Source organism: Podarcis melisellensis (assembly GCF_964234715.1).
Source record: "Podarcis melisellensis genome assembly, chromosome: 1".
Lineage (NCBI taxonomy): Eukaryota > Metazoa > Chordata > Lepidosauria > Squamata > Lacertidae > Podarcis > Podarcis melisellensis.
This window is the reverse complement of record NC_138528.1, coordinates 131260415-131287816: the sequence shown is the minus strand read 5'-3', so window position 1 is coordinate 131287816 and position 27402 is coordinate 131260415. Positions and strand designations below refer to the sequence as shown.

Sequence of the window (27402 nt, the reverse complement as noted above, 5' to 3'; positions counted from 1 at the left end):
GTTATATTCAAATTATATTGCAATTCTTCTTTCATTTAGCCTTGCAACAACCCTGGACCCTTTTAGGTGTGCATATTATGTTTGGGGATTGCCATCTGTCGCAGATGCTTTAGCTGAGATTCCTGCATTGCAGGGGGTTGGACTAGATGACCCTTGGGGGTCCCTTCCAGCTCCAAGATTCTTTGATTCTAACTGGGCCAGAGAGAATGGGTTGCTTGTCCAAAGCCACCCAAAAGGCCATGACTGGTACAGGAGACTTAGCAATGCCCAGTGTTCTTTATTACACTGCTTCTAAAAATAGTGCTGTGAGTTTGGTGGGTGATGCCTGAGTCCATTGTAATTATTGGGGTCCTGTATCTAATGGAGGATTCAATTGTTGAAGTATCCAGGCCAGCTTATTGGTGAGTTAATGGGCCTAAGCCTGCTCCTTAGTATAACATAACAAAGGAAGTGGCTTTGTGCCAGACACCAAATAAGTAGGCCTCCCTCACCTGGCTGGTAATAAATATTATTATTATTATTATTATTATTATTATTATTATTATTAGTCATGGAATCATAGAATTGTGGGGTTGGAAGGGATCCTGAGGGTCATCTAATCCAAGCCCCTGCAATGCAGGAATATGCAGCAGCCCCAAGCCTACAACTTTGGCGCTATCAACACCATGCTCTAACCAACTGAGCTATCCCTGAGACAGTTCAGGGCTGGGCAAGAAGCAGGCAGAAGCCAGAGAGCCACGCTTGATTTCTGCTTGAACCCAAGACTGTGACTATGGGAGAACTAATACCTTCTGGGCTGTAAATGCCTGAGCCTCCATGGTAGACTCAGGTTGTATATGTATACATAAAAAAATCCTAAAGACGCCACAGTCACCATTGTCCCTCATCCCAAGGAAACCAAACCCTGGTTTGCATCTGGAACCCCTGGTCTTGCCACACTAAAAGATTGGGGTGCTGTTGGCAAACTAGGAGTAATTGTGAGCAAGGAAATTCTTGCCACCTTAATCCTGATCTTTGCATCTGGAAGACATAGGATGAGACAGTGCCGAAGACTTCTTTCCTTTGGAGCCACCTAGTTTCACAATGCCAGACCCTCCAAGTGTCCCTCTTTTCCAGGGAAAGTCGCAGATTTACAGAAGCCGCCCCAGTGTCTGATTTCATCCTGGAATGTCTCTGTTTTCCTTAGGACATCCCTAAGGAATGAACAATTTCGTTGGAGAAATGTTGGAGGGTATGGAGTTATGCAACCCCCGAGCCAAGGAGGTAAGTAACTATACAACTTTAAGAAGACATCTGAAGGCAGCCGTGAATAGGGAAGTTTTTTTTAATGTTTAATGTTTTATTATGTTTTTATACATGTTGGAAGCTACCCAGAGTGGCCGGTGCAACACAGTGAGATGGGCGGAGTCTTCGTCGTCATCTTCTTCTTCTTCTAATAGGATGTCTCTATTTTCACTGGATAAATGTTGGGGGGCATAGAAGTCTGAGATCAGAACAGTATTAGCCCGTTTTCTGAAGCACTCCATGTAATAAGTAACCCAGTACCACAAACCCAGCTCCACATGTCAGAGATTGGCAGGCCTGTTGCTTCAACCTCAGTAAACTTTTAGCTTTCTTTTAACGTTTAGAATTTAAACTATTTGAGCTCATTCTCTTTCTCTCTGTACAGTGTGCCAGAATATAAGATGCAATCCTATTACCTGAGAGGAGGCCACATTGAACTAAATGGGACTTACTTTTGAGTAGACATTATTGTGCCATTAATTAAAATAGCACAACAACATTCCTTTGCTTGTATCAAATGCTACACACAAAGGAGTCCTCTCATACAATGGGACTTCCTCTCCGTCTCCTCTCCCCACAGTCAAAATCTGCTCCATCCCTTTGAAACAGATTTTGAGGTGACTATGAGAAGAGGTCAGGGAATCTCTGCTGTGCAAATAGAAGTCCGCTGCACTAGAAGGTGAGCTGCACTGGATATAACTCCCAATTTCTGAAAACCTACTCATTTAAGTAAAGTTGAGGCCATATTTAACAAGGAATAAGCCACAAGGGGGATTGCATGTTGCTAAAATATTGCATTCCCAACCTTTCTCCAAAACTATTTTTTCATGGATCATCACAAAAGTGTTTGTTTTGTTACTTCTGATTGGCTGGGGTGGCACAAATGACCTGGACAGGAAGCACAGCTTGAGGCTAAATGGTCTTTACCTTCCTTATCAGCATCCATAAGCAGCCAGTTCTGGATGGCTACATAACACAGTTGATGTCATTACATCCAAGATTCCCAATTGACTGGGATCACTTGCTGAGGATTAAAACACAGACAAAATGGCCACTGAAGCCGCAGGAGGGGCAGGCAGTGGCTGCAAACAGTAATGAGCAACACTGGAAAAGGTAGGTTTAAGGAAACAAACTACTTTCAAGTGGCTAACCTAACCTGGGACGTGGAATTGCTTAGTTTTGTCTGTTTTGTGCTCTTAGTATACCTGTTAAAAGTGTTATACAAAAAGTCCCAAATACCGTATTTTTTGCTCTATAGGACTCACTTTTTCCCTCCTAAAAAGTAAGGGGAAATGTGTGTGCGTCTTATGGAGCGAATGCAGGCTGCGCAGCTATCCCAGAAGCCAGAACAGCAAGAGGGATTGCTGCTTTCACTGCGCAGTGATCCCTCTTGCTGTTCTGGCTTCTGAGATTCAGAATATTTTTTTTTCTTGTTTTCCTCCTCCAAAAACTAGGTGCGTCTTGTGGTCTGGTGCGTCTTATAGAGTGAAAAATACGGTAAATAAAGAGTACACATAATTTGGTAAAGCATACTGATTCCTTTTAAAACTGGGTATGTTTTCTGTCTATCTTTTTGTTATGATTGTGAAACTCACAAATAAATCAAATGTCTTGCTATTAACTGCATCACTTTCTTTTAATTTTTTGAGCTGGAGAAGCATTATACACAAACCAGGTCCGTTGCAGTCTTTTGTTTAAAGATTTCTCAATAAATAAAACAAACAATAAACAATAAGGAAGAGGCCGGTTAAAGCAAAACAATAAGGAAGGTGGTGCTGGATGCAAAAAGGGAAAAAAGGTTAATTCCAGGCTTCCTTGATGAAAAAGAAATGTGCAGAATTTAGAAAGTTTGCTTTTCTAAAGGGCCTTGGTCCAGTTTTTGACATTACTTTATACAACATGATTTTAATTAAACTATTCACACAAAAATACAGAGATAATTTGAAATCCAAATCAATGGATTCCTCATTAATGTGTTCCTGATTTTTTTTTAAAAAAATGTAAAACACACATGGTCTCTCTCTCTCTCTCTCTCTCTCTCTCTCTCTCTCTCTCTCTCTCACACACACACACACACACACACACACACACAAGCTCCAGCAAGTAAACACAAAGTTGAATAGCCTCTTTGTGTTTTAGTTTTGTCTCTTGGGGAGAGACGTTGCCACATTTCAAACCCATTAGCTTTGGTGCTGCGTTTCGGGTCTCTCTAAATGCTCTGCAGGAGCTCAAGGGGAGGCGAAATCAAGTGGTTCCTTTAGACCAGTTCTCTTGAGGTTGTTAAGGTTTCACAAGCTACAAACGTGGATGCATTTCAGCTCCACTCCAGTCTCCAGAAGTGGACAGTCTAGGGAAAAAGAAAGAAAAATATATTACTGTTGGATGCATCCCAGTGTTGTGTTCTCTGGTTCCTCGTTTCTTTCCTAAGGTTCAACACTAGGACACGTTTGTGCCTAGAAAAGGAGGAAGGGAAATGCTGTTAGAGTTGTATTAACACACGTGTCACGGAGAAGACATGCGACTAGCAGCACCGCTTCCCTCCCAACAGCATCAGTCACACAAAAAAGAAATATGGAGACGAGCCAGAAAGGGACACCATTTAAGGGGAGCAGAGTATTTCAATGAAATGTTCACTTCTGAAAATTAGGAAGTATAAGAAAGTACAGTGGTACCTCGGATTACAGACGCTTCGGGTTACAGACTCCGCTAACCAGGAAGTGGTTGCTCCAGGTTAAGAACTTTGCCCTAGGATAAGAACGGAAATCGCACGGCAGCGGCAGCAGGAGCCCCATTAGCGAAAGCACCTCAGGTTAAGAACTGTTTCAGGTTAAGAACGGACCTCTGGAACGAATTAAGTTCCTAATCCTAGGTACCACTGTATCTACACCTACTGATCTTTTTTTAAAATAAAAAATAAAAATCAAAGTTAAGGAACTCTGGGAGGCTGAGCAAATTACCTGCTTAACCCTCTTCCCCCCACTGGGAGTCTGTACTGGACTTGACTCTTTTTATTCTACGTTTTTATATTATTATTATTTTAAACAAAGTAATAATAACACAGGTAGAGATAAAAATAAAAATGTGCACCCCGCCCTGAGACCACTATCCATCGTAACTATCCAATCTCTCAAAATTTCAACACCTCTTGCGATGGTTTAACCCTTCTCTGTTTTAACAGTACAAATTCTACAAATATCTTCCACATTTCCTCAAAACCATTCCTCCTCTCCAAATTCCCCATCTTACCTTAATTTATCATTAAATAACCAATGGTATTTGAACTCTTATTCTTTCCATAAACTAGAGGAGATTATATCCACAGACAAACCCCAATTAAGGGATTGGTGCCACTGGACAGAATCACTACGTGATCAGCAATTGATCAAACGCTTTAAATGCTCTCCTTGGTTCCCGCCTTCTAAAAACGGTCCATTTTAGAGCCAGTTACCTGTCAAATCTGCAGGCAGACCAAGATTTGCTTCTACTGAGCTGCGTTTTCAAGCTATTCCCTCCTCCGTCCTAGACAGATGATATAACAGGGCACCCCTTTTGCTTCTATTTATTTTGACTCAGATTTGTCATGGTAATTGGCTAGTACAATAAAATTATTTTGATTGATATAATAATATAAAATATATAATAATGATAATGATGATGAAGATCATCATCTTCTTTAATACTTTTTCTGTTTGCTTTTTTCTTACTCCCTCTCAGTCCCTATGTCCTTTTCTGCCCCTTTTTTAAAGATTGCAAATGTGCAGCCAGGGACTGCCTTGTTTCAATTGACTGTATATAAGCTGCTCTTGGAGCCTTTTTCACCCAAGAGCAGGTTCTAAATGCTTCTAAATAAAATAAATAATCCACATAGGCATTTGAGTTTGCAGGGATTCCGTGAGATTGCACAAGTTCTGCACAACTTGGTACTGGGTAATCCTGTAATCACTTGCATAATGCTTAACAGGATTTCTGTTTTCTGCTGTCTGCTGGCAGCTTGCAAATTCAGAACGCAAACCAGATTTGTGTCCTCATCAACAGGAAGCATCTCAGTGCACGGGTCTTATATTTGGGGGAGTTCATTAATCTGAGCCAGGCTATGGAGTTCCTCATCAGGCAAATCCTGAAGCAGGGCTAAGAAACCTGTGCTTGCTGTTGGACTCCAACTCCCATCAGTCCCAGCCAGCATGGCCAGTGGCCAACGAGGATGGGTTGAGCAGCTTCTAGAGGCCACCAGGCTGCCCCCCCCCGCTCTACAGCCTGTGTTGCTTTTTGCATGTATATCCCACCTTCTCCAACGAGCTCAAGGTGGTGTGCATGGTTCTTCCCTTCCTCGTTTAATCCCCACAATAACCCTGTGAGGTAGGTTAAGCTGAGAGGAAGTGACTGGTCCAAGGTCACCCAGTGAGCTTCACAGCTAAGCAGAGATTCCAACCTTGGTCTCCCAGCTCCTAGTCTGACACTCTAACCACTACACCATGCTGGCTCTCTATCCCAAGGAGATCTAAATTATTATTATTTGACCAGAAAAGCAGAATTATGCTCCCTGTAGTAGAGTTGCTATTTCCGGGCAGAAATCGCTTTAACATCTGGGAAATTCCAAAAATATGGCAGGCCATTTTGGAAGTGTAGATTTTGGCAAATTTCCTTAAAATTTCCTTCTTCTTTTTTGAGATATTGGGGGGGGGAAAATCTCAACAACTTTGGGCAAAACTGAAAAAAGCTGATGCAAATCACGACAACTATCATATTCCTGAATGGCACAATTTACGTGGGTTTCCATCCTAAATTGCTCCTCTTTCAAGTGGGAGGGGCACTTTTCCCAAGGAAAAGACTTGGAAGTGTCACAGGTGGGAAGGGGAGTCAGGTAAGCCTAGTGTGTGCATGTGCTTCATTCATAGAGGCAGCCCTTGTCTCCCTTGTCTCTGCTGTTCACATGACAAGTCAAGGAGGAGGAGCCGCGGCACCAAAGGACCCTGAATTCCTGCCCATCCTCACATACTGGAAATTCAGGTTGCCCACCCACAGACTTCTGATTTTTCTCCTGGCATTGCTGCCCATGCCGTCTGAGATTCTGAAGATGCTGGATTGGGTGCATGGTCCACATTCTGCACTCCTAGTTCTCCCTGTCCCTAGTTGCATGGAATCCTGGAATGCTCACACAGCTCTGCCCATCCTGGGAGGATAATTTATTAGTGCATAAGCCTTTCAGACATGACATGAGACCTCCTTTTAAGGGCAGGGCAAGACTGACTCAGCTCAATGGTAAATATGTACAATCACTTCCTCCCACAAAGGAAAGCTTCCATTTCGGCTCCTTCCCCACTGCTCCCCACTCAGATCCCCCCCACCCCCGCATCTCAGATATTATTTATCTAATTACAGTGACATTCTGCAGAAAAGCCAGGGCTTGGCATTCAGCCCTGGAGTACTTTGAAGATCTTCAAAGCTTGGCAGTGCCTATGCAGAGCAGTGAGCTCAAATACAGATGCAACTATTGCAAAAGGCATCAACAGAAAGAAAACACGCGCTCACACACACATCCCAAACTATAATCAGTTCTGCAATCTGTATCACATGTGCTCAGAAATGCTCTCCTTCTATTCTAAGCTTAAATGGATCAGTGTTGATGTCTGATGCTTGGGCTGGCTGCTTTAAAGAAGATTTAAGAAATTATAAAAAGTGATGTAAAATGTACATTTTTTGTGTAAAGACTCGGATGGGTATTTTAAAGCAAAATGTAAAATTCATCACACTGTTTCTCTTGTTCCTGCTTCCCACCAGCAACAAGTAGGCCTTGTTGGCCACACTCCAGGACTTGCAGGGTGGGTCCCAGGTTCAGCCCTCAGCACCTCTGGCTAAAGCCAAGAGACACTCATGTCTGAAACCTTGCAGAGCTGCTGCCAGGCGGTCTAAACAATTGCGAGCTAGATGGACCAATGGACTTAGATGGTATAAGGCTATACACTTCTCCTACCACACAGTGGTACCTCGGGTTACATACGCTTCAGGTTACATACTCCGCTAACCCAGAAATAGTGCTTCAGGTTAAGAACTTTGCTTCAGGATGAGAACAGAAATCGTGCTCAGGCAGCGCAGCAGCAGCAGGAGGCCCCATTAGTTAAAATGGTGCTACAGTTTCAGGTTAAGAACGGACCTCCGGAACAAATTAAGTTCTTAACCCAAGGTACCACTGTCTTTGCATATTATCTTTGAATACTTACAAAAAGCTTGGCCTATCACTCAACATACAAAAAACCAAAGTGCTGCACCAGCAAGTACAAAATCACCCCTCTGTAGCGCCACAAATCCAACTCAGTGGTGTAACATTGGAAAATGCTGATCACTTCTCCTACCTAGGCAGTTATCTTTCCACAAGGGACAACATTGATGCCAAAATCCAGCACTGCCTGAGCTCTGTGAGTGCGGCTTTCTCCCAATTGAAGTGCAGAGTGTTTGAGGACCGGGACATTTGCAGGGAAACCAAAATGCTTGTTTACAAATCTATTGTACTACCAACCTTACTATATGCTTGTGAAACATGGACCACTTATAAACGCCATCTCCAACTCCTCGAAAGATTCCATCAACAGTGTCTCTGAAAAAATTTACACATCACTTGGGAAGACAGGTGAACTAATATCAGTATACTGGAAGAAGCAAAGATCCCCAGTGCTGAAGCAATGATTCTTCAACATCAACTTTGTTGGACTGGTCATGTTGTGCAGATGCCTGATGATCATTTTCGAAAGCAGCTACTCTATTCTGAACTTAAAAATGGAAAGCGTAATGCTGATGGTCAACAAAAGAGGTTTAAATACTGTCTCAAGGCAATTTTTAAAAAATGTAGTATAAACACTGACAACTGGGAAACACTGGCCTGTGAGCGCTCCAATTGGAGAACAGCCTTTACCAAAGGTGTCCTGGGCTTCGAAGACTCTCAAACTCAGGACGCAAGGGAGAAACGTGGTAAGAGGAAGGAACGCTTGGCAAATCCACACCGTGATCAACTCCCATCCAGAAACCAATGTCCCCACTGTGGAAGGACATGTGGATCCAGAATTGGCCTCCACAGTCACTTACGAACTCACTGTTAAAACCGTGTTTATGGAAGACAATCTTACTCGGCTACGAGTGATCGCCAAAGAAGAAGAAGAAAAAGATTTCAAAAAGAAAAAAACAGGACACCCCAAAAGTTGCTGAGCTATATTTTTTCTGATTAACTTGCCTGAGATCCAGAACAAAGTAGTGCCTTTTGGAAATTCCTCCCGGGTGTCAATTCCGCCTTTGAAATCTCAGTAATGTCCAGGAAAATCCGGACATATGGCAGCCCTATACCATATCTTCGAATATTGTTCCAATGAAAACAGGGACTTCCTAAGAAAAAGTGGGACATTCTGGGATCAGATCAGAAACCAGGATGGCTTCAGTAAATCTGGACTGTCCCTGGAAAATAGGACACTGGGTAATCCTGTAATCTGAGAGGGTCTGTTCTAAAGTTCACCTGTCCATAGGCCTGCAGGTAGTTAAAACGAAATAAAAATGATTAAACACACCCACCCACACCACCACCTTAACTTGTTCCCCAGAACTTTTTTTTTTGTTTGACAAGCATATCCAGGCATTTAATGTTAACATGTAATATTGATGAGCAGATTTAGTAAGTTTAAGTCTTAAAATTACTGATTTTACTTTACCTTTTTGATTTTTTAATGTATTGTGTACATTAATTTTAATGTTGGCTTTTATTAGTATTTTAAATCAGGTTTTAAGACTTTATTTCAAAACACATAGAGATCTCCTAGTAGCAGTGTATAAATTTTGTTAAATAAAATCCGCCTGAAAATGTAGAAGATACTGAGGCTTTGGGCATATGTGCTTGTGGGAAGGAAGTCCACGCCTTTCTTAAGGCCTGCAGAGTTAAGATGCAGCCTGAGACCAAGTGAAATATCATGGCTCCCTTCTGTTTCCTCTCTCTGTTGCAGCTCCATGAAATATTTTACAAAAGGTACAAGACCAGGCAGTTTGTTAGTGCCCTAACATATTTGTGTTTTAACTGCTGAACTGAAGCTTGATTAAGCAAAATCTCTCTTCAGATTTTCCACACTTTTGATATTTTCCCACCAACAATATAGTGCAATTTGAATGTAGATAACTCCAAAATAAAGACATGCTTTCTTGAGAACGGGCACATGGCTGCCATACAGCAAAACAGCAATACAGAACTAACTCAACAGATTTTTCATCAGAAACAGCTGCTGTAAGAGGGTAAATCACTGCTGCTCCAACTTTGGACTGTCATTCACTTTAAATCCATGGTCCTTCTATGAATGCTTTCAAATCTATTTATATATTGGCAAAGAAATGAAATAGTGCTAATCCTGTGAAGTAGCTAAGGCTGCAATTCGATCCATACTTACGGGTGATTAAATGTTATTTATTCTTTGGTATATTTATCAAAACACACACACACCAATAAATTAATTTTAGAAAGAGGCAAGATTAGACGTGGAAACGCAAGCCATTGTTTTTTAAAATCAAGACTCCTTGCCCTCTTTCTTCCTGCCCCACATGGGGCTGGGCTTCCTCTTCCTCCACTCTCCAGCGGCAGCCATGGGGAGGCCATGGGGTCCCTCACAGCCATCACCGCCACTGCTGCCACTGCTCAGGACAAGCGCTGGCTCCTCCTCCCTGCAGAGCTTGGTGGTGGTGGCATTGCTGGCGGGGAAAATAGGGACATTCTGGAATCCAGTCGGAAGCCAGGATGGCTTTCATGGAACTGTCCCTGGAAAACAGGGACACTTGGAGGAGATGCTCTTTCTGACTCTGTCAGCAGCTGAGCCCACCCAGCCAATGAAGGCAAATAGCCAATAGTTAATTCTTTACTGACCAACACAACAGCTCCTAAGGTGTCCTGGATACACACACGCAAATGCTTCTAGTGCCCACTGAGCTGGCCTTCCCTTTTCCAGGTTTGTCCCTGTGGAGAAACTGAAGCAACCGTGGGACCACACAATTCTCCCCGGCTTATGTACCCTCGTCTGACGGAGTGCATGCACCCACCCGATACTTCTGCCTGGAAGTCATCACTACCCTTCCCTCTGCAAGCCCCTCCTGCTTCTAGGAGACAGCAGGGGATTTGGGCAGGCCGCCCCTCACCTGAACAGCCTCGTTCTCTGCTTCTGACCCATCCTGTGCCCCCTCTGCTGCCTCTGACTGCTCAGACCCTTCCTCTCCCCCTTGCCCTGGCACCAAACCCCATAAATTGCTGGCGCCCTTGCCTCTGCCACCCACACATCAGAGCCCTGCCAGTCCCTGTCAGACTCCGACCACATGGGTAACAAAGAGCTTGTTCCTGTTGGTTCTGCTGGACCTCTCAGTGGCCTTTCCTTCTGGACCACTTAGCAACTTAGTATCATAGAATTGTAGAGCCTGCATACAAAATATGAGAAAGTATAGAATGTAAAATTAATTGATATTAAAACAAGAGTATAACTTAAAGAGTGTGGGATGTAATCCATTGGTGCATTCCTTATTTCCCTATTGTGGGCACAGGCAGGGGGACATCCAGTCAGTGTAACGTCCCCTTCCACTGGTCTGGAGCATCCTCCCCCTGCATCTGACCTGGGAGATGGGCATGGCTCTGGCTGACTCCAGAAAAGAGCCAAGTCATGCAGCCATTTTCTCAGTCTCTTGTCCAGTTGACATTTGTCTTTCTATTGTCTTGTTACTGTTCTTTTGCTGCCATGCTGCTCTCCTGCAGCCATTTTGTTATCTAAATGTCATTTTGCTGTCTGCTGGCCCTCAGCCAGCAGCACATGAGCTCAATCTCCATATGAGATGAACTCACTGTTTCTTTGTGTAGCTATCAAGTAAAGTCTGCCTTTCAGGGATCAAATTGTGAACTGAAATGGGAGTAAACATTTTGTTACTTAACTCAGAAAGACTCTTGTATCTTTATTCTTTTAAGAGAATAAAGAAAGGGGACACCAGGAATAATCTTAACTAAGAGATTCAAATGAATCTGCAAACTAGCTTCCACCTGTGTTGAGGGCAATCTGCTCTGCTACGTCACTTACTAGCACGAGTGAAGGAAGGATAATACTTTTTCAATATATCCTTTCCTACTATCCTTAACATTCCCACAAAGAGACAATTAAAAACAACAAGAAATGAGCAGCACCAAGTAGCTTGAGGACCAATTTTTAATGTGATACCAGAAAACCTTAAACCTTATATCAGAGGCAGAAGCACTGACCATCCTGCTATCCATAATCAGGTTGTGAGGAATGAGGCTTTAGACTCTCAAGAGACAAGGAAGTTTGAAATTCCTTTCTTGCAAAATTGATGTCTGAAGAAACTTACATTAAGGTTTGCATCTGCCTGAAACCACTTTCACAAACTGATTTTAAGACCTGATGGATTACAACAAGTATGCAAGCTCTTCATATCTTAGATTATGAAACTCCTCTTCATCCAAATGGGCATCTTGAAATGCTGCTGAAAGTGTTTTGATTTTAGAATGGCCCAGACTGTGCCAACTGTGAAAACAGATGAGAGGCAGCACATGATGCTTGAGGGGTTGCTCTTGCATGTTTTTTTGTGTCACGTATGAACACCACTAATGAGAGAGAAGGGCTTCAGAAGAAGAAAATCAATTGACCCTTTGAGCCAGTGTAGGTTTACTCTGACATTTAAAGCTCTCGTTCAAAGGGTTGTTTTATTTTCTTCTGAAGCCCTTGCACAATATTGGGCAATTAGGCTCCTCCCATATCCTCCCATGTTCCTTCTTCTCTTCCACTATGAAACACTTTTAAGGGCCAAACTGGAGATTGCACATATACTGTATGCTATATTATCAGAGTGAATTGTTCAAAGCATTTCTTCCAAAGTCAGAAAGCCTCATTAGTTAAACGCTATTATTACCAATCATATAGTGTGTGACCCTACACTGAATAGCAATGAGCAAAAATTCAAATAGAATTGTATAATGAAAACCTTACATGCTCTGTTCCAATTTCCACTTTTCAGATTCCATTTTCTATCAGCTAATTTGTTGCTTTTGCACACACTCAGAAAGTGCATAGCCTGACGTCCTACACACACCAGCAGATCAAAGATGACTGCAGTCTTTCCAAGTACAGTGAAATTTCAGCTAACAGCACATGCAGGTCTTTAGAAACTCCTGCCCCAGGGTCACGCAGCTGACAAAATAGCAAATGAATTAGAATATTCTTTGGGATGTGAATTTTAAATGTTTGCTGGAATATTTTATTTGGTGAAAGGAAGTGATGGGGCACTGACATTGTGCTGCTCAGGACCCCTGCCAGACTCGAATGAAAGGAGAAAGCACATTCTTCTGTTCTAACCAGTATCTTTTGATACCTTTCTCAAAACAGTGGGGCAGGAAAGCCATGTGAGACCTGATCCCCTTGGTGGGTGGGCTCAGCTGCTGCCGCCCTCCAGCTCCTTCCAAGGTGGGACTAGCCTTGCTGCCTTCAGCTAAGCAGGACCAGGGCCCAACAGTGGCTGAGCAGTGCCAGGAAAAAGCCACCAGGTGTGAGCAGAGGTAAAATGGCAAGGCCTTTTGGATTGTGAGTCCAGCCACAGCATTTCTGAAACACTGTGAAAATAAAGTATGAATAGTGATGGCATAATCAATGATTATGAGAATCCCAGTGAAAGAAATGCTCTGCTTAATGAATTATCCCACTAGAACACCCTTGCCTATAAGAAAGCTTTTATCTGCAACCCATTGAAGTAGCTAGCATCCTTTGAAACCCTGTGAGTGTGTGTTTTGGAGCAGCTGAGATTGGGAATGAGAGTCCTGACAGGATCAATAGGGAGTGAGACTTCTGTGTTATTCGTCATTATCATAAACCTTATTGCACTAGCCAAAGGCTGTGGCATCATCCAAAACATCAATATTGTTGTTGTGGTTGTGGTTGTTTAGTCGTTTAGTCGTGTCCGCCTCTTCATGACCCCCTGGACCAGAGCACGCCAGGCACTTCTGTCTTCCACTGCCTCCCGCAGTTTGGTCAAACTCATGCTGGTAGCTTCGAGAACACTGTCCAGCCATCTCGTCCTCTGTCGTCCCCTTCTCCTTCTGCCCTCCATCTTTCCCAACATCAGGGTCTTTCCCAGGGAGACTTCTCTTCTCATGTGGTGGCCAAAGTCTTGGAGCCTCAGCTTCACGATCTGTCCTTCCAGTGAGCACTCAGGGCTAATTTCCTTCAGAATGGAGAGCTTGGATCTTCTTGCAGTCCATGGGACTCTCTTTTATCTCTTTGTGCTACACTTGTCATTACTTGAATCTCCAGGTCTGGGAACCAAAGCTGAGGGAGAATTAAGAACTATGGAACTCACTGCTGCAGGATATAATGGGCAGCCACTGGCTTACAAATGACAAATGAACGGAGGCTGAATCTGCCACTGGCTACTGGCTTGATGGCACATGGCACCTGCATGTTCAGAGGAGGAACCCTCTTGGGAGGATAGGCTTTTGGGGCTCACAGAGGCTTCTGTGAAAAGCAGGATGCCAGAATAAATGGGCCCTTCATCTGACCCATTATTACATTCTTCAGCCGAAACCCACCAGGGAAACAAAACAAAAAACATTTCTTGTGAGAAGTGGTGTTAGTGAATGTTAGAATAAAGTATCATTCGTCTTCAGATGGAGCTGGACTATATGATTTTTAAGTCTTTAAAATCCTAGCAATGGGGGAGGGGGGAGGGAGGGGTTTGTTTTGTTTTTGTTCTGATTAGGTATTTAGTGTTTTTATTTTATATTTGTATGCTGTGAACTGCCCTGAGATCTTCGGATGAAGGGTGGTATACAAATTTAAGAAATAATAATTTGAAAATTCTGTGATTTACCATATAACTCATGGGATGATCATAGAATCTTAGAGTCGGAAGGAACCCCAGGGGTCATCTAGTCCGACCCCCTACAATGCAGGAATCTCAGCTAAAGCATCCATGACAGATGGCCATCCAACCTCTGCTTTAAAACCTCCAAGGAAGGAGAGCCCACAACCTTCTGAGGGAGACTGTTCCACTGTCAAACAGCTCTTACTGTCGGAAAGTATTTTCGCATGTCTAGTCGGAATATCCTTTCTTGTAACTTGGAGCCATTGTTTCGAGTCCTACCATTCAGAGCAGGAGAAAACAAGCGGGCTCCACCTTCCATGTGAGAACCCTTCTTTTCCAGGCTAAATATACCCAGCTCCTTCAACCGATCCTCATAAGGCTTAGTTTCCAGACCTTGATCATCTTGGTTGCCCTCCTCTCCACATGTTCTGGCTTGTCAACATCCTTCTTAAATTGTGGTGCCCAGAATTGGACACAGTATTCCAGGTGTGGATGTGTGACCAAGGCAGAAGAGAGTGGGACTATTACTCCCCTTGATTTGGACACTAGACTTCTGTTCATGCAGCCTAGAATAGCATTAGCTCTTTTTGCTTCTGCATCACACTGTTGACTCATGATAAGCTTGTGGTCCACCAGGAGCCCTAGATCCTTTTCCCATGTACTGCCAGGAAGCCAGGTGTCATTGTTCCCCATCCTATATTTCTGCTTCTGTTTTACACAAAGTGTGTCTGGGATGGGGTGAGGGGTGTAATCATAAACTAGCAGAGAACTCTTGGCTTGGTGGGGGAGGTTTTCTTTTGTAAAAGGTAAAGGTACCCCTGCCTGTACGGGCCAGTCGTGTCCGACTCTAGGGTTGTGCGCCCATCTCACTTAAGAGGCCAGGGGCCAGCGCTGTCCGGAGACACTTTTGGATCACGTGGCCAGCGTGACGAAGCTGCTCTGGTGAGCCAGCACCAGCACAGCACACGGAAACGCCGTTTACCTTCCCGCTATAAAGTGGTACCTATTTATCTACTTGCACTTAGGGGTGCTTAGGGGTGCTTTCAAACTGCTAGGTGGGCAGGAGCTGGGACAGACAGACGGGAGCTCACCCCATCGCGGGGATTCAAACCGCCGACCATACGATCGGCAAGTCCTAGGCACTGAGGTTTTACCCATAGTGCCACCCGCATCCCTCTTTTGTCCGTCTTTTTTCTTTTGTAGACCTGGGTAAAAGATAGCGCAACTACTGTAAAAATAATAAGCTGGTATAATTAAATTCTGAAATAAATATGCATCTGGGAATAGTGGTATGTTAGATTGAGCTGCAAGCAAATAGTACAGCAAGTCCGAGCAGAGGTGCCTACAGGCCTCTCATAGTCCACTGAGGAAAGCTTGAGAGCCCTTTCCTGCGGTTGAACAATATGGGATAGAGGCATAGGCGATGCTGAGCGGGGGAGGAAGGGAAGGGAAATGGCAAGGCTATTTTTATTGAAGCTCTCTTATTTTAGGATCCAAGCCCAATTTTGGGTAGGTTGCTCCTCCATCAGCAGCCCCCCTCATATTGTTCAGAAAGGTCCTTTACTCCCCAGAAAAGCTTTTCAAGACTTAAAGGTTTTGTTGAAAGAGGAGGGTCTTCAGTAGGTGCCAACATGTCCCCAATGGCATGACAGATAAAATACTGGAAGAGTAAAATGTACTGACTTTTTCTCAGTCTCAGGAATACAAAGTGTTAAAGATATACAGAATCATTTAGAGTTGTGGTGGGGAACCTGGGGCCCTCTAGAAGTTGCTGGACTACAACTCCCATGGGTTAGGCTGTTGGGGATGATGGGAGTTGGAGTCTAGCAACATCTGAAAGGCCACTGGTTCCCTATCTCTGGTTATGAGGCAAAGGATACTATTTCAGGGTGGTGGGACGGAGACAATATTTACTTTCTGTATATGAAATGAACATGTTGACCAGAAATAGTGGTGGCCCTGCCGCTTGAAATGGAGGCAGTGCAACTGCCAATCTCTTCTCTAACTCAGCAGCTCTTCTGAGTACAATATAGTTAATTTCTGATGGCAATCACAGGCAATTATATTAACAGTAGTAGTTGCACGTAGCCCCTAGGATTTCACAAACAAAACTAGGGAGACCCCTCTAACATACCCAGTGCTTCTTTTCTGGCTGCTATGCAGGGGTACGCATACCCCTAAACATTTTGTGAATCTTTGTACTTCTGTCCATTTACTGTATTTATTTTTCCCGATTTGAACTATAAAATAGTGATTTTCTTGAGTCAAAATGAGACTACCCCTAAACATTTATTTTAGAAAAAAGCACTGAACATACCTATTATAATACCAATATTAGTACCTGAGACTTCCCTGCGTTCTTCGCTACCAATTTCAGAAGGCTCTGTTCTGTATTCTGTATGCTAAGTAATCACTTATCCAACACTGGCTTGAAAGGCAAGAAGGTTTTGCTAAAAGTGACACTAGAGCATCATACCATAGTTGTCTGTTGTCAAAAGGGCAAATGGAGCTACCTAAACTTTTTTTGGGGGGGGTTACCTGCATGTCAGAGGCAAAATGCATCTCCCTCACTCCAACATTTTCTAGAGACCCCAAGGAAGAAGTTGAGCTTTTATAACTTTTATAAACAAGGCAATCCCCAAAAGCAAAAATACTGTAGTGATAAAATATGGACAATTATTTACTGCTGGGACAGCTTCCAGGAATTGGGGTGTATCCCTGGCAAACAGGGAGAGTTGGATTGCGTGAGTAGAAGGAACAGTTAAATTATTCAAAATGAACTAAAAATCCAGCCAAAGTTATGGACATCATAGATGATAAATCAGACTATGCTAATTGTTTCTTCCCCCCTTTTTATTAAGAGCTTTCCTTGTTTCCTGTGGGTGGACAGGTCCCTCAGGACAAGGAAGGAAAGATGGAGTCTTAGCTGCTAAGTTTTTATCTTTCTTGGTGTGTGTATCTGGCATTTCATATATTGTATTTTTGCAAGTGATTTGATTGTTCAGAATTATTCATTTGTTGCAACTGAGGAGTGTGATTTTGTTTTATTGTCTGCTGAAATATTATTATCTTGTAATGTTATAAGCAAAAGGGATTGCTGAATTTTGTTAAACTTGTTTCTAGGTATATTGTGACTTGTTACAGAATGGCACTCTGATTTTGCTGTGCATGTTGTCACATTTCTGTATCAGTTTGCTAACTTTTTTAGGCAATGAAAATTATTTAGCATTTTAGTTTGCATTTCTCACAATACACACATTTTTTATGCAGTTTTCTCTAGCATAACACATTTTGAAAGCTATTTTGTGCATAATTTCCCATAATATACACATTTTATTCACATATTTGGTTGCAGAACTGCATTGCAAAATTTGAAGATGTGTGGATTTCAAAGATAGCTGTGTTTCTGTTGATGTATTGTACCTAATAAAAATCTTAAAATGAGAATTCCCCCCTCAAGTAATTCATATATTATTTGCAAGTAATTTATACATTTCAAAAGTATGATTTCTCTGTCCTGTTCCATAATTTTTCAACTGTCTAAGTTTCAGTCTTTTGCAACTTCTTTGACTCAAAATCCAGTCAAATGGCTTGTACTGTATTATCTGCAAATTACTGCTCATCTCAGCATAGCTTACAATTTTTTGCTTTTTGATGTTCCAATTCACAATAGAGCTGTTAATTTACATGGGCCAATTTACATGGGAAAAAATGCTGCTCAATTTTATGCAGATATTTTTGTTTTGCTGTTCATTAATTCATAATACTTCTTAATGTGTACTGTGGCCTCCTGTCTCCCATGTGGACCCAGAGGCATAAACTGGAGGCACATTCATGTACATCTGAATGTGAATAACACCCAGTCTCTCTGCATTACTGTTCAGTTTTGCATTCAAATGTGCATGCCCCTCCACATTTTGGTGCATGTAACTAAAGCCAGACTGGAGGCAACTGTCTCTGCAGTTGTTTCCTGCAATGGCAAGTTTTAAAAACAAGCTTTTGTGTGATTTCACCCTTAATAGCAATCCTAAACCCTTCCATTTCTCCAGTCAACCACCATTAAATTAACATTTCCCATTCCAATTTCTGTGCTAAAAGAGCCTGGGCAAGTGAAGAGAAAGGAGGTGGGGAATATATCCCCGTGCAAATCAATTGCCTAGAATAATATAGTAGGCTCTTGGAAGATGGTGAAAATCATTTTATTATCCAAAAGTTATTCCAGATTCTATTTGTGTAAAATACAATCAGGTTCTGTTGCAAGACCCTCAGAAGCAGAGCTCCTGGCTAGCCTGGTCAACCTATGCGAAATATGATCACCCGTTGTTGTTGTTGTTGTTGTTGTTGTTGTTGTTGTTGTTGTTGTTGTTGCATTGCCTTTCTCAAAGTGAATTACAAGCATATACCGGTACTACAAACAGCTAGGCAAAGGGGACCCCTGACCATTAGGTCCAGTCGTGACCAACTCTGGGGTCGCTTTATTGGCCGAGGGAGCCGGCGTACAGCTTCCAGATTATGTGGCCAGCATGACTAAGCCGCTTCTGGCGAACCAGAGCAGTGCACGGAAACGCCGTTTACTTTCCCGCCGGAGCGGTACCTATTTATCTACTTGCACTTTGGCGTGCTTTCGAACTGCCAGGTTGGCAAGAGCTGGGACTGAGCAACGGGAGCTCACCCCGTCGCGGGGATTCGAACCGCCGACCTTCTGATCGGCAAGTCCTAGGCTCTGTGGTTTGACCCACAGCGCCACACGTGTCCCTTTCGAACAGCTAGAGACAGGTTTAAAAGCAATTGTTTGGAACGATTAGCTGGCAGCTCAACATGGTTTGCTGCACAAACTCCTTGCAGCACAATCCTAAGTGCCTGTCAAGCTTCCCTTTGGGTTCCCTGGGACTCCTTCCCCTCTCGCTGGGTTTAGGCGGAGCAAGCAAAAGTCGTTTACAAATGACAAAACTCCTACTCATGCCAGCTGGAGGAGGATCAAATCCCGACCTACTATTATTGACTTGAGGGAATGCCTTCTACAAAACACTGAGATTTATCTGTTCAGATTTGCTGGCGTGGCTTTAGTGCAGTGGGAATTGAAGACACTTGGGGAAAATATTCCTTCATAAAGAAGACATCATAATCCCATAACATTTTAGGATATAAGGAACTGCTAGTTGAGAACTAGTGGAAATCACAGATGTTGATACCCATGGCTATGAATCTGGACTAGTGCTTTTACAAGGATATTTGTTTTTGTTTTAAAAAAAACATGTGGGATAACATTGAACGAAGTAAGCTTGATTGTAATATTCTTTCAAGATCAAATCAATATTACTTTGTCATGGGGTCCCTACAAGGTGTGGGGCCCATAGGCCCAGTACCCACTTCTGCCTATTTGGTAATGTTGTGCCTTCAAGTTCAGATTATCAAATGTTAAGACTTTCATATCCATTGAAGTTATTGTATGAGTTTCCAGAGTAAAACCCAACACACAAACTTTTTTCTTTCAGTGTGGATATGAAAAAAGCGACGGAAGAAAAATGACAAAATAACTATAATAGAGAGAAACTTTTTGTAATAGATAAAGGTATAACGCATCAGAAAAGGTTTGAATAAAAACACCAAGGAGGCGAGGGTGGGAAGTCAACTTATGAAACAATGTAATTATCTGATTAAAAAGTTATTGTGAAAGTGTTTGAAATAATAATAATAAAGTGTGTGTGTGTGTGTGTGTGTGTGTGTGTGTAAATTTCGTGAACAAATGACTAAAAATAGAATTCTAAACAAATCCAAAAGACCATTTATTGTTGTGTAAATTTTTTTCCATCTAATCAGACAATACTTGTTTGTATTGGCAGAAAATCATAAAGCATCTTCTTCTTTTATAACGTTCTGAGGTGAACATGCGTAGCTCTTCCCTTTCAACAGGGAAGGAAATGGTTCCATTTAGTATTTTACTTTAAGACGTGACTGAGAAAAGTAAGTGAGCCTAACATTTCTTGCTCAAGAGATTTCTAGGCACCCCTTTTCTTTGCACCCCAATTCAAAAATGCCTAGGTACAATCCAGACTGGAAATCAATAATACTTATTGATTTCAGTTGCAATAAGTTGAACATACTTAACTTTGTGGAGACGATGCCCTGAGTAATTAAAGCAAACGTCTGTTCATATCTGAAGAAATAGAACTTCACGTACACTATTTCAAGCCAAGAATAGCTAACTTAGTTTATAAATTGTTTAGAAACTTAAATAGATATTGAAGTAGGTAATGATGTAATGCATACTAATGTTTGTTAATACTTATTCAGAAAATTTCATTTTAGAAGTTTATAAATATATAATTATATGAACTAACCAGTCCATGAATATTTTTAAAATATAACTGCATGAACTAAATTAATGGATTTATGAAAGATTTTCTTAAAGATAAGCGGGGTGGGGGAGGAACAGAATATATTTTTAGATATCGGTTATAGACTCTGTCCTGCATTTCCCCAAACCCCCCTCGGCATACAAGACATGAAGACTATAGATCAACAATATTTTGTTAATTGTATATTAAAATTATTTATAAACTTAAAATATTAGTATATTGAACAAACATGGAGATTACCTTTTGCTCAGCACCAATATAACCCATGAAGAAACTAGTTGACTCCTCCATATTTATTAACTGAGATTTCAGATGGGAATGCCTGTGCTGAAGGATAGTCAAAATCCACATAGTGCTGTGTAGTTAACCTATCATGTAAATAACAGTACTGTTTTACCCTTGCTCCCTTTATTCTTCGACATGTCCTCATTTTAACAGCATCCACACTTAGGAAAACAACAAGATTGTGTTGATGTTAAACACGGCCCTATACATTTTTGGTTAAAAGTAAGTTTTACAGAGTTCAGTGTAACTTACTCGCAAGTAACTATGTACTGGGTTATGTGTCACTGATTTTAAATGAGTGCTGAACTCTTCTATTTAAATCCTCTGGAATTAAATGTATCTGTGCAATATACATAAATCCTCTTAAAATTGTGAAGTGTTATTGATTCTCTTACATAGCAGTAAAGACTAGGAAACAGAGGGGAAAACTGGGTGATGGGTTTGGGGTGATGGACTGGTGATTTGCAAAATTCAGATTTGCAAAAATGCAGTTCAGCTACTCAAGTACAGACTTGGTTATGTTATCCTAAAAGCTTCCTTCAATAGCATGGCAATGTGAGGAAATGTGTGATAATGGAATACTTTTGCAGTACTCAGCAGTTGGCAGTTTTGAAGCTAAGTGACACCCCCAATCCACTTATCACAGTTTGGTTTTTTAAAGACTTCTCTGGGTTTTGTGTTGACAGAAGCAAGTCTCCATTCATCTATAAGACAGAGAAACCCCGGCTGGATCAACCCTCAGATTTACTTTGGTGTATTTTTCTCAAGAGACTGATTGTTGGGACAAATAACTCTGTTTACTATTTTGAATCATGGTGGGGTGGGGTGTGAATGGGACCCATCGGCTAACCTATTGGATCTTACCAAGATTCTGCTTTGTACTAGTTTCCAAACTGCATGTTTTATTTTGGGACTGTCTCCTTTCATCTCAGCTTGGATGGGCAACTATTAGGTATCTATTAGGTGTGAAGGCCATGGTCTGCCTCCAGCGTGTGATGCAATGTGCCTCTGAATCCCAGTTGCCGGGAATCCTATCTGAGGAGAGGGCTGTTGCTTGCAGGCTTTCCCCATGGGAATCTGGTTGGGCACTGTGAGAGCAGGATGGGCCCCTGGCCTGATCCAAGAGACTTCTTCTTAAGAATTAATGCAGCAAAATGCACAACTTCAGAGTACCCACAAGGAGAGCTTTTAACAATGCCCAGTTATTGTTCTCACACTGTAAACCACATAACTCCTCATGCTTCAAATGGTGCATTCGCCCATCTTCCGTCATGTCAATTTTCACTCACATTTTACAGGACAAGGAGTAAGATGCACACTGAACTGTTAAACCTGTTCTACATTAAGTGAAGAGAAGATTCACAGTATGAGAATGTGCAAACTAAAGGAACAAGTCCGGTGGTATCAATTAACTTCAGATGTACAGTGAGCCAATCTGCACATATCAGACATTAATGTGCCATCTGAAAGAAATACGGTAAGAATGTATATCAGTTATAACAGAAATTCATTAGACACCAACATTTGGGAGTTTCCAAATGGGTGCTTCTTGTGGGATGGATGCTTCTCATATATGCAGGTGGGGTTTTTTGGGGGGGAAGGGGGGTAGCATTCACATGATGATGCCAACCTGTCCCTGCTCTGTCCCTGCAATTTAATCTGGATTCATCCCTTCTGGGGGAAAGCCAGAGTAGAACATCACCACCACAACTAACGTAAGTGACCAGTTTGCAATATCTTAATGACCCATTTGCAAATTAGGCCCCCTTCTAGAAGTACCTTTTGTGTTGATAACATGAAAATAGATAGGGTAATTACATAGTATAATTGGAGCATATATTCCTACAGAAGAATTCTAGTTTGGCCTTTCCATGCTCGATTTCTACAAATGTGTGGGGCTTCCATTGTCATTTGCTTTATTTCTTTTTTATACAAGTGCCCTGTTGTGTCATAATCTGGGTCTGGAGCAAAGAACAACCTATTATTAAAAGTAATATTTAAGAATAATAAGCTAAAATAACAGTTATTGTGTTGCTACATAATATCTAGAAACTGTTGTAAGCACTGCATCCCCTTACTTCCTTAGCATTGACCTGCACATTCTTGTTCCACCAAAAAGCTCTTACGTTGCTTCTGAAACATGGCAGGTCCTCTAGAAGGTAATTTGTATTAATATAAAAGCTACAATGGCTAAGAATCCCTCTCTCTGTGTGCCAAGTCCCAGATAGTATTGTGAGGTGGAATTCTAGCTTCTCACTCTCTGTCCTGATAAATTGTTCTCATTTTATTTGTTCAGACCATAAATTGGGTTTGAATAATACTCAAAATTTAAATTTCTCTACAAATGCCACAGGCTAGAAGTGAGTATATGTAAAAATGCTTCTGAAAAGAAAGTTTGGAAAAGAATAATTTTTATCTGACGCATGATGTGTTACTTACAGAAGTCCCATTCTGTTACTTCACTTTTGGTATTTTTATACTCAGGAAAACATGTTAATTTTATAAACTAAAAACAGTTTTTAAAATGTGAAGATGAAATACACATTCTGTCTCTTAACATGTTTTCAAATGTACATGTCTAAAGAATGGCATAGAGGAGATTAACAAATGAAGGCTTCTATCATTTACTTCCTCTGGACAAGTACAGTTAGATTTAATAGGACTTCTTCAGAGTAAAAAGCTGTGGATTGTAGCCAAAGAACTGCTAAGTAATTGCAGACATAGTGAATTTATTGTTCCTATGACTGAATAATTAAAGCACAATCTAAACTCTAGCAAACTATGTGTCTGAGACATTTTACATCTGCTTTGGGCAAAAGCAGCAGAATATTCCCACAAAGCGGGAAGACACCCCCACCCCACCCCACCCCGGCCCTCCTTACTTAGGCTTTACAAGTCATATTTATAAATGGGAAGCCAGTGGATTTGTTCCATTTTTTATATGTATCTTTGCAGCTGATACTAAAGCAAAGCCACACAAAACTAGTCCTAATTAATGTATATTTTTAATGATATAAAGTACCCAGAGCAACGAGGTGGAGACATAGTTTCACTTAATTATTACTTATGCATCCACTTGTATATTTAATGAACAAGTCAGTTTAAAGAAACGTATTCATTTTTTCTTCTAAATACAAATAAAGCATGAGCATTCATTTCCAAAAAGGTTTACATTAAATTTTCTCTGTAATGACTAATGCCTGTGCATCTGTATAACATGGCCTTAGTTGAGATCGTAGGCCGCCAGTTGCATTCTGGTCTTTACCTGTAAATCTTATAAGCAGGAAGCCTAAAAACATTGTTGTCTTCAAATAATGAATGTATCTTTCCCCACATTTTCTGCACTCTACAAATTATACGTGTCATTATAGGTTTACAGTCTGCATTTATATCTTTATAGTATTTTCTGCAAAATAGCTTTGCTATTGTTGTCCATTGGTGTTTCATTGGGTGCCCACAATGTACGAAGCATTTTAAAAGAGAATATCTCCCTAAAAGAGAACCTAATGAAGATGGTGTACAGATGGTATCTGACGCCAGTGAGATTAGCCAGAATGTACAAAATTAGTAATAAATGCTGGAGGTGTGGAGAGAAGGAGGGTACATTCATGCATATGTGGTGGGAGTGCAGTAAAATAAGGGAGTTTTGGGGGATAATATATAGCGAACTGAAGAAAATACTAAGATATAACTTCGATAAGAAACCCGAAACTTTCCTATTAGGAATAACAAGAAAAGTTATAACAAGGAAAGACTGTAAATTTTTCCAATACGCCACCACGGCGGCAAGGGTGCTGGTGGCCCAGAATTGGAAGGGAAAAGAGGTCCCGACCTTGGAAGAGTGGAGGGCAAAGCTTACGGATTATGTAGAACTAGACAAATTAACAGGCAAAATAAGATATCAAAAAGATCAGAAATTTTTGGAGGACTGGGGGAAATTTACCGATTATTTGGAAACAGTATGTGAGGAACATACAACGTTAGTGTGCCTAAAAGAAGCTTTGTAAAAGAGTGAGGAGCATTACGTGAGAACAAATAAAGATATTACTGTAAGACCTAATGGTAATGTTGAAATTAAGAAATGTGTAGATATGATAGAAATTGCGGAAGATTGTCGGGAAAGTTGAGGGAGGTCCAAATAGGGAAGAGCTACGATATGTACTTGGATGTAAAAAAAGCTTTTATCTTTCTGTGTTATCAAAAACTTAATAAAAACGAATAGAAAAAAAAAAAAAAATAATGTTGTGATTTACATAGCTGGGGGAAAGTGTTCACATTGTTCTGAAACAATGTAAAGTTATGAAGTGCTCAGATAATGTTCATCTCTCCCTCTCTCTCTCTCAAAATGCCTAAAATGAAATAAGAAAGGATTATTTTGTCTTGTAATAGATAAGGGGGGTGGGGTGGAATGAGCCTTGGGGGCTTCATTTAAGGCAGCTGGCTGGAATAGGACCCAGAGCTTCAAGTAAGTGACATTAAGTTGTGGTCAAGAGAAGCAATCTGGCAGAAAAGGCTGGTTCTGTGTTTACTGTGAATATGCAGTGCGGGGGGGGGGGAGGGGGGCACAGCCCAGCAAAACAAATACTGAACATCTGTTTAACCTACAAAATTGTGCTACGACCAGAATGGAGTTGGTTGCTTAAAGAAGCACCAGCTCCTCACACTAGCTGAGCGTCAGTACAATCTCTCCCCCCACTTTTAAAATCCTTTGTAACAAATGCAGACCTGCAAAGTTCAGAATGAGGACCACACAGTTTTGCCACTCCTTCTGGAACCAAACAGCTGCATTCCATCGCGCTGTGCACGGACGTTTTTATCTGGTATGGCGAATATCACAGTTCTCTCATATAAGATGCAAAACAAATGAAAAGCCACTTGGACATGACTCTGGAGGGCCATCCGAGGGATGTTATGATTGAAAATGAATTTTCTTTTACTTTGTTTTAAGATCCTATTAGGATCAGAAGCAAATCATTCCCATGTAGTAATTGGTTTTTGAAACGTTGAGCCTATCTTGGAACTAAGCTTTAACCACACACAAAAATAAGTAAGTAGCCTTCCTAGCCTGCAGGATAGTATCAGACAAGGAGATTTTGCCATGTGAAAGCCCTGTCATTCCCAGCTTACAGACTTACAGACAATAAATCTAGGCTAGGCAAATAGCAACATGCCTAAAGGCTATAAAATCATTCCAGCTGGGATCATGACTCCACATCTCCATTCAACACATTTGCTGCATTACTCATTTGCCATCCCCACCTCCCCAGATATTTCCAAGGTACGGCATGCCACCCAAGCCCACAAGCTTTGCCCAGAGTGAAAAAAATGAGCCACATACCACTTTGGCAGTCATCCTTGGTTTTACCCTGATGTTGGCTAGTGTGAGGCAGACATTGACCAGGCTCCTTCCATCCTCCAGACCGAAAAGGCATAGCTGAGCCGCTCGTGAGCCACATAGCTGCAGCTGGTCATCTTATTGTCCATCTCATCACTCTGCAGGACCTGGTAGAGGAAGTCTATGTACCTGGCAGCAAGCTTGAGAGTCTGGATTTTACTGAGTTTGTCGGAAGGCAGGGTGGGAATGATTTTCCTCAAGGCTGCAAAAGCTTCGTTGAGGGACTGAGTCCTCTGCCTCTCTCGGACATTGGCAAGGATCCGCTGGCTTTGGAGCTCCTCGTAGGACTGTGCGCTGGGGCTGGACTTCTTCCCCCGCTTGCCTGGGTTTGGACTTCCATCTTCGCTGGATTTCTTGCTGTATCTCCTCTTCCTTCCCAGCCTCTTTGGCTGCCTCTCCAGCTCCTCTTCACTGGTCCCCAGGCTGTCCACAGGAGAAGCAGGAGGGCTAGAACTTTCTTCCATTCTTTCTGTAAGGAGGGGAGGGAGAGAGGGAAAGGAATTCTCCCCCCTCCTCAAGTGGTGGGTGTCTCTGTGTTTTTTAAAAGTGTGCTTTAAATTCCTGAGACAGAGCCTTTGGAAAAACAGGAGGGTTTTGCTGAGCAAACGTTTTCCAGGTCTCCAGAAGGGATCTAATTTCAAGGACCAGGCTGTGCAAAAATTGAGGTCTTGGAGAGAGGAAGTTATTCTAACTTTTTTGGAAACTTTAGCTGAGCTCAGTTGCTAAATAGTTGTCAGAAATGAGGGAGATGCAGGGCTGGTTTCTGATTGGACAAGCAGGCCAGTGGGAGGAAGGCATTTCCCTCAGCTAAACTTTTACAGTTTTGTGTTACACTTAGCAAAATCCTGGACATGCACCTCCAGTAAGATACAACTACAACCTTCTCCCCACATCCCAAATTTTGTATGTATATATCTGTGGCTATGTCAAACCCTCCAAATTAAGCTAATCAGAAAGGAACTGTTTGTTTATTTGCTGACATGTGTCTGCAAGCCTTTAAAGAAGAATGTCAGCTGAAGCTCCAAACTGTGAAATAGAAGTTGAAGGTTTACCGCTCATCCACACTTCCGCTTGTCACACCGTTTTCCCTCCGGAAAACCCGCAATTTACCACTGAATCAGAACAAACGTAATTTGACTTTTCTGAGGATTGATGTTTGTTTTGATTCAGCGGTAAGCAGTGGGTTTCCCCAGGTAAAGCAGTGGGACAAATAAA

At 41.8% G+C, this 27402-nt stretch overlaps 1 protein-coding gene and 1 long non-coding RNA gene across 2 annotated transcripts; both read right to left on the bottom strand.

The window, feature by feature from the left end:
• Positions 1–1306: 1306 nt before the first annotated feature.
• LOC309363766 lies at positions 1307–2516 on the bottom strand. Its single transcript, XR_014165582.1, has 2 exons — positions 1892–2516; positions 1307–1849 (listed from the first exon to the last, which is right to left on the bottom strand). It is a non-coding gene; the product is annotated as an uncharacterized lncRNA (long non-coding RNA).
• A 385-nt stretch (positions 2517–2901) lies between these two features.
• Positions 2902–26870, bottom strand: TWIST2 (twist family bHLH transcription factor 2). Its single transcript, XM_081899301.1, has 2 exons — positions 26131–26870; positions 2902–3631 (listed from the first exon to the last, which is right to left on the bottom strand). The coding sequence occupies exon 1, from the start codon at positions 26649–26651 to the stop codon at positions 26169–26171; it is 483 nt and encodes a 160-aa protein (XP_081755427.1). The 5' UTR covers positions 26652–26870; the 3' UTR covers positions 2902–3631; positions 26131–26168.
• Between the last annotated feature and the right edge of the window lie 532 nt (positions 26871–27402).

Bases quoted from the DNA above. Each gene is read 5' to 3' on its own strand.
- TWIST2 (XM_081899301.1), bottom strand. From the start codon at position 26,651: ATGGAAGAAAGTTCTAGCCCTCCTGCTTCTCCTGTGGACAGCCTGGGG.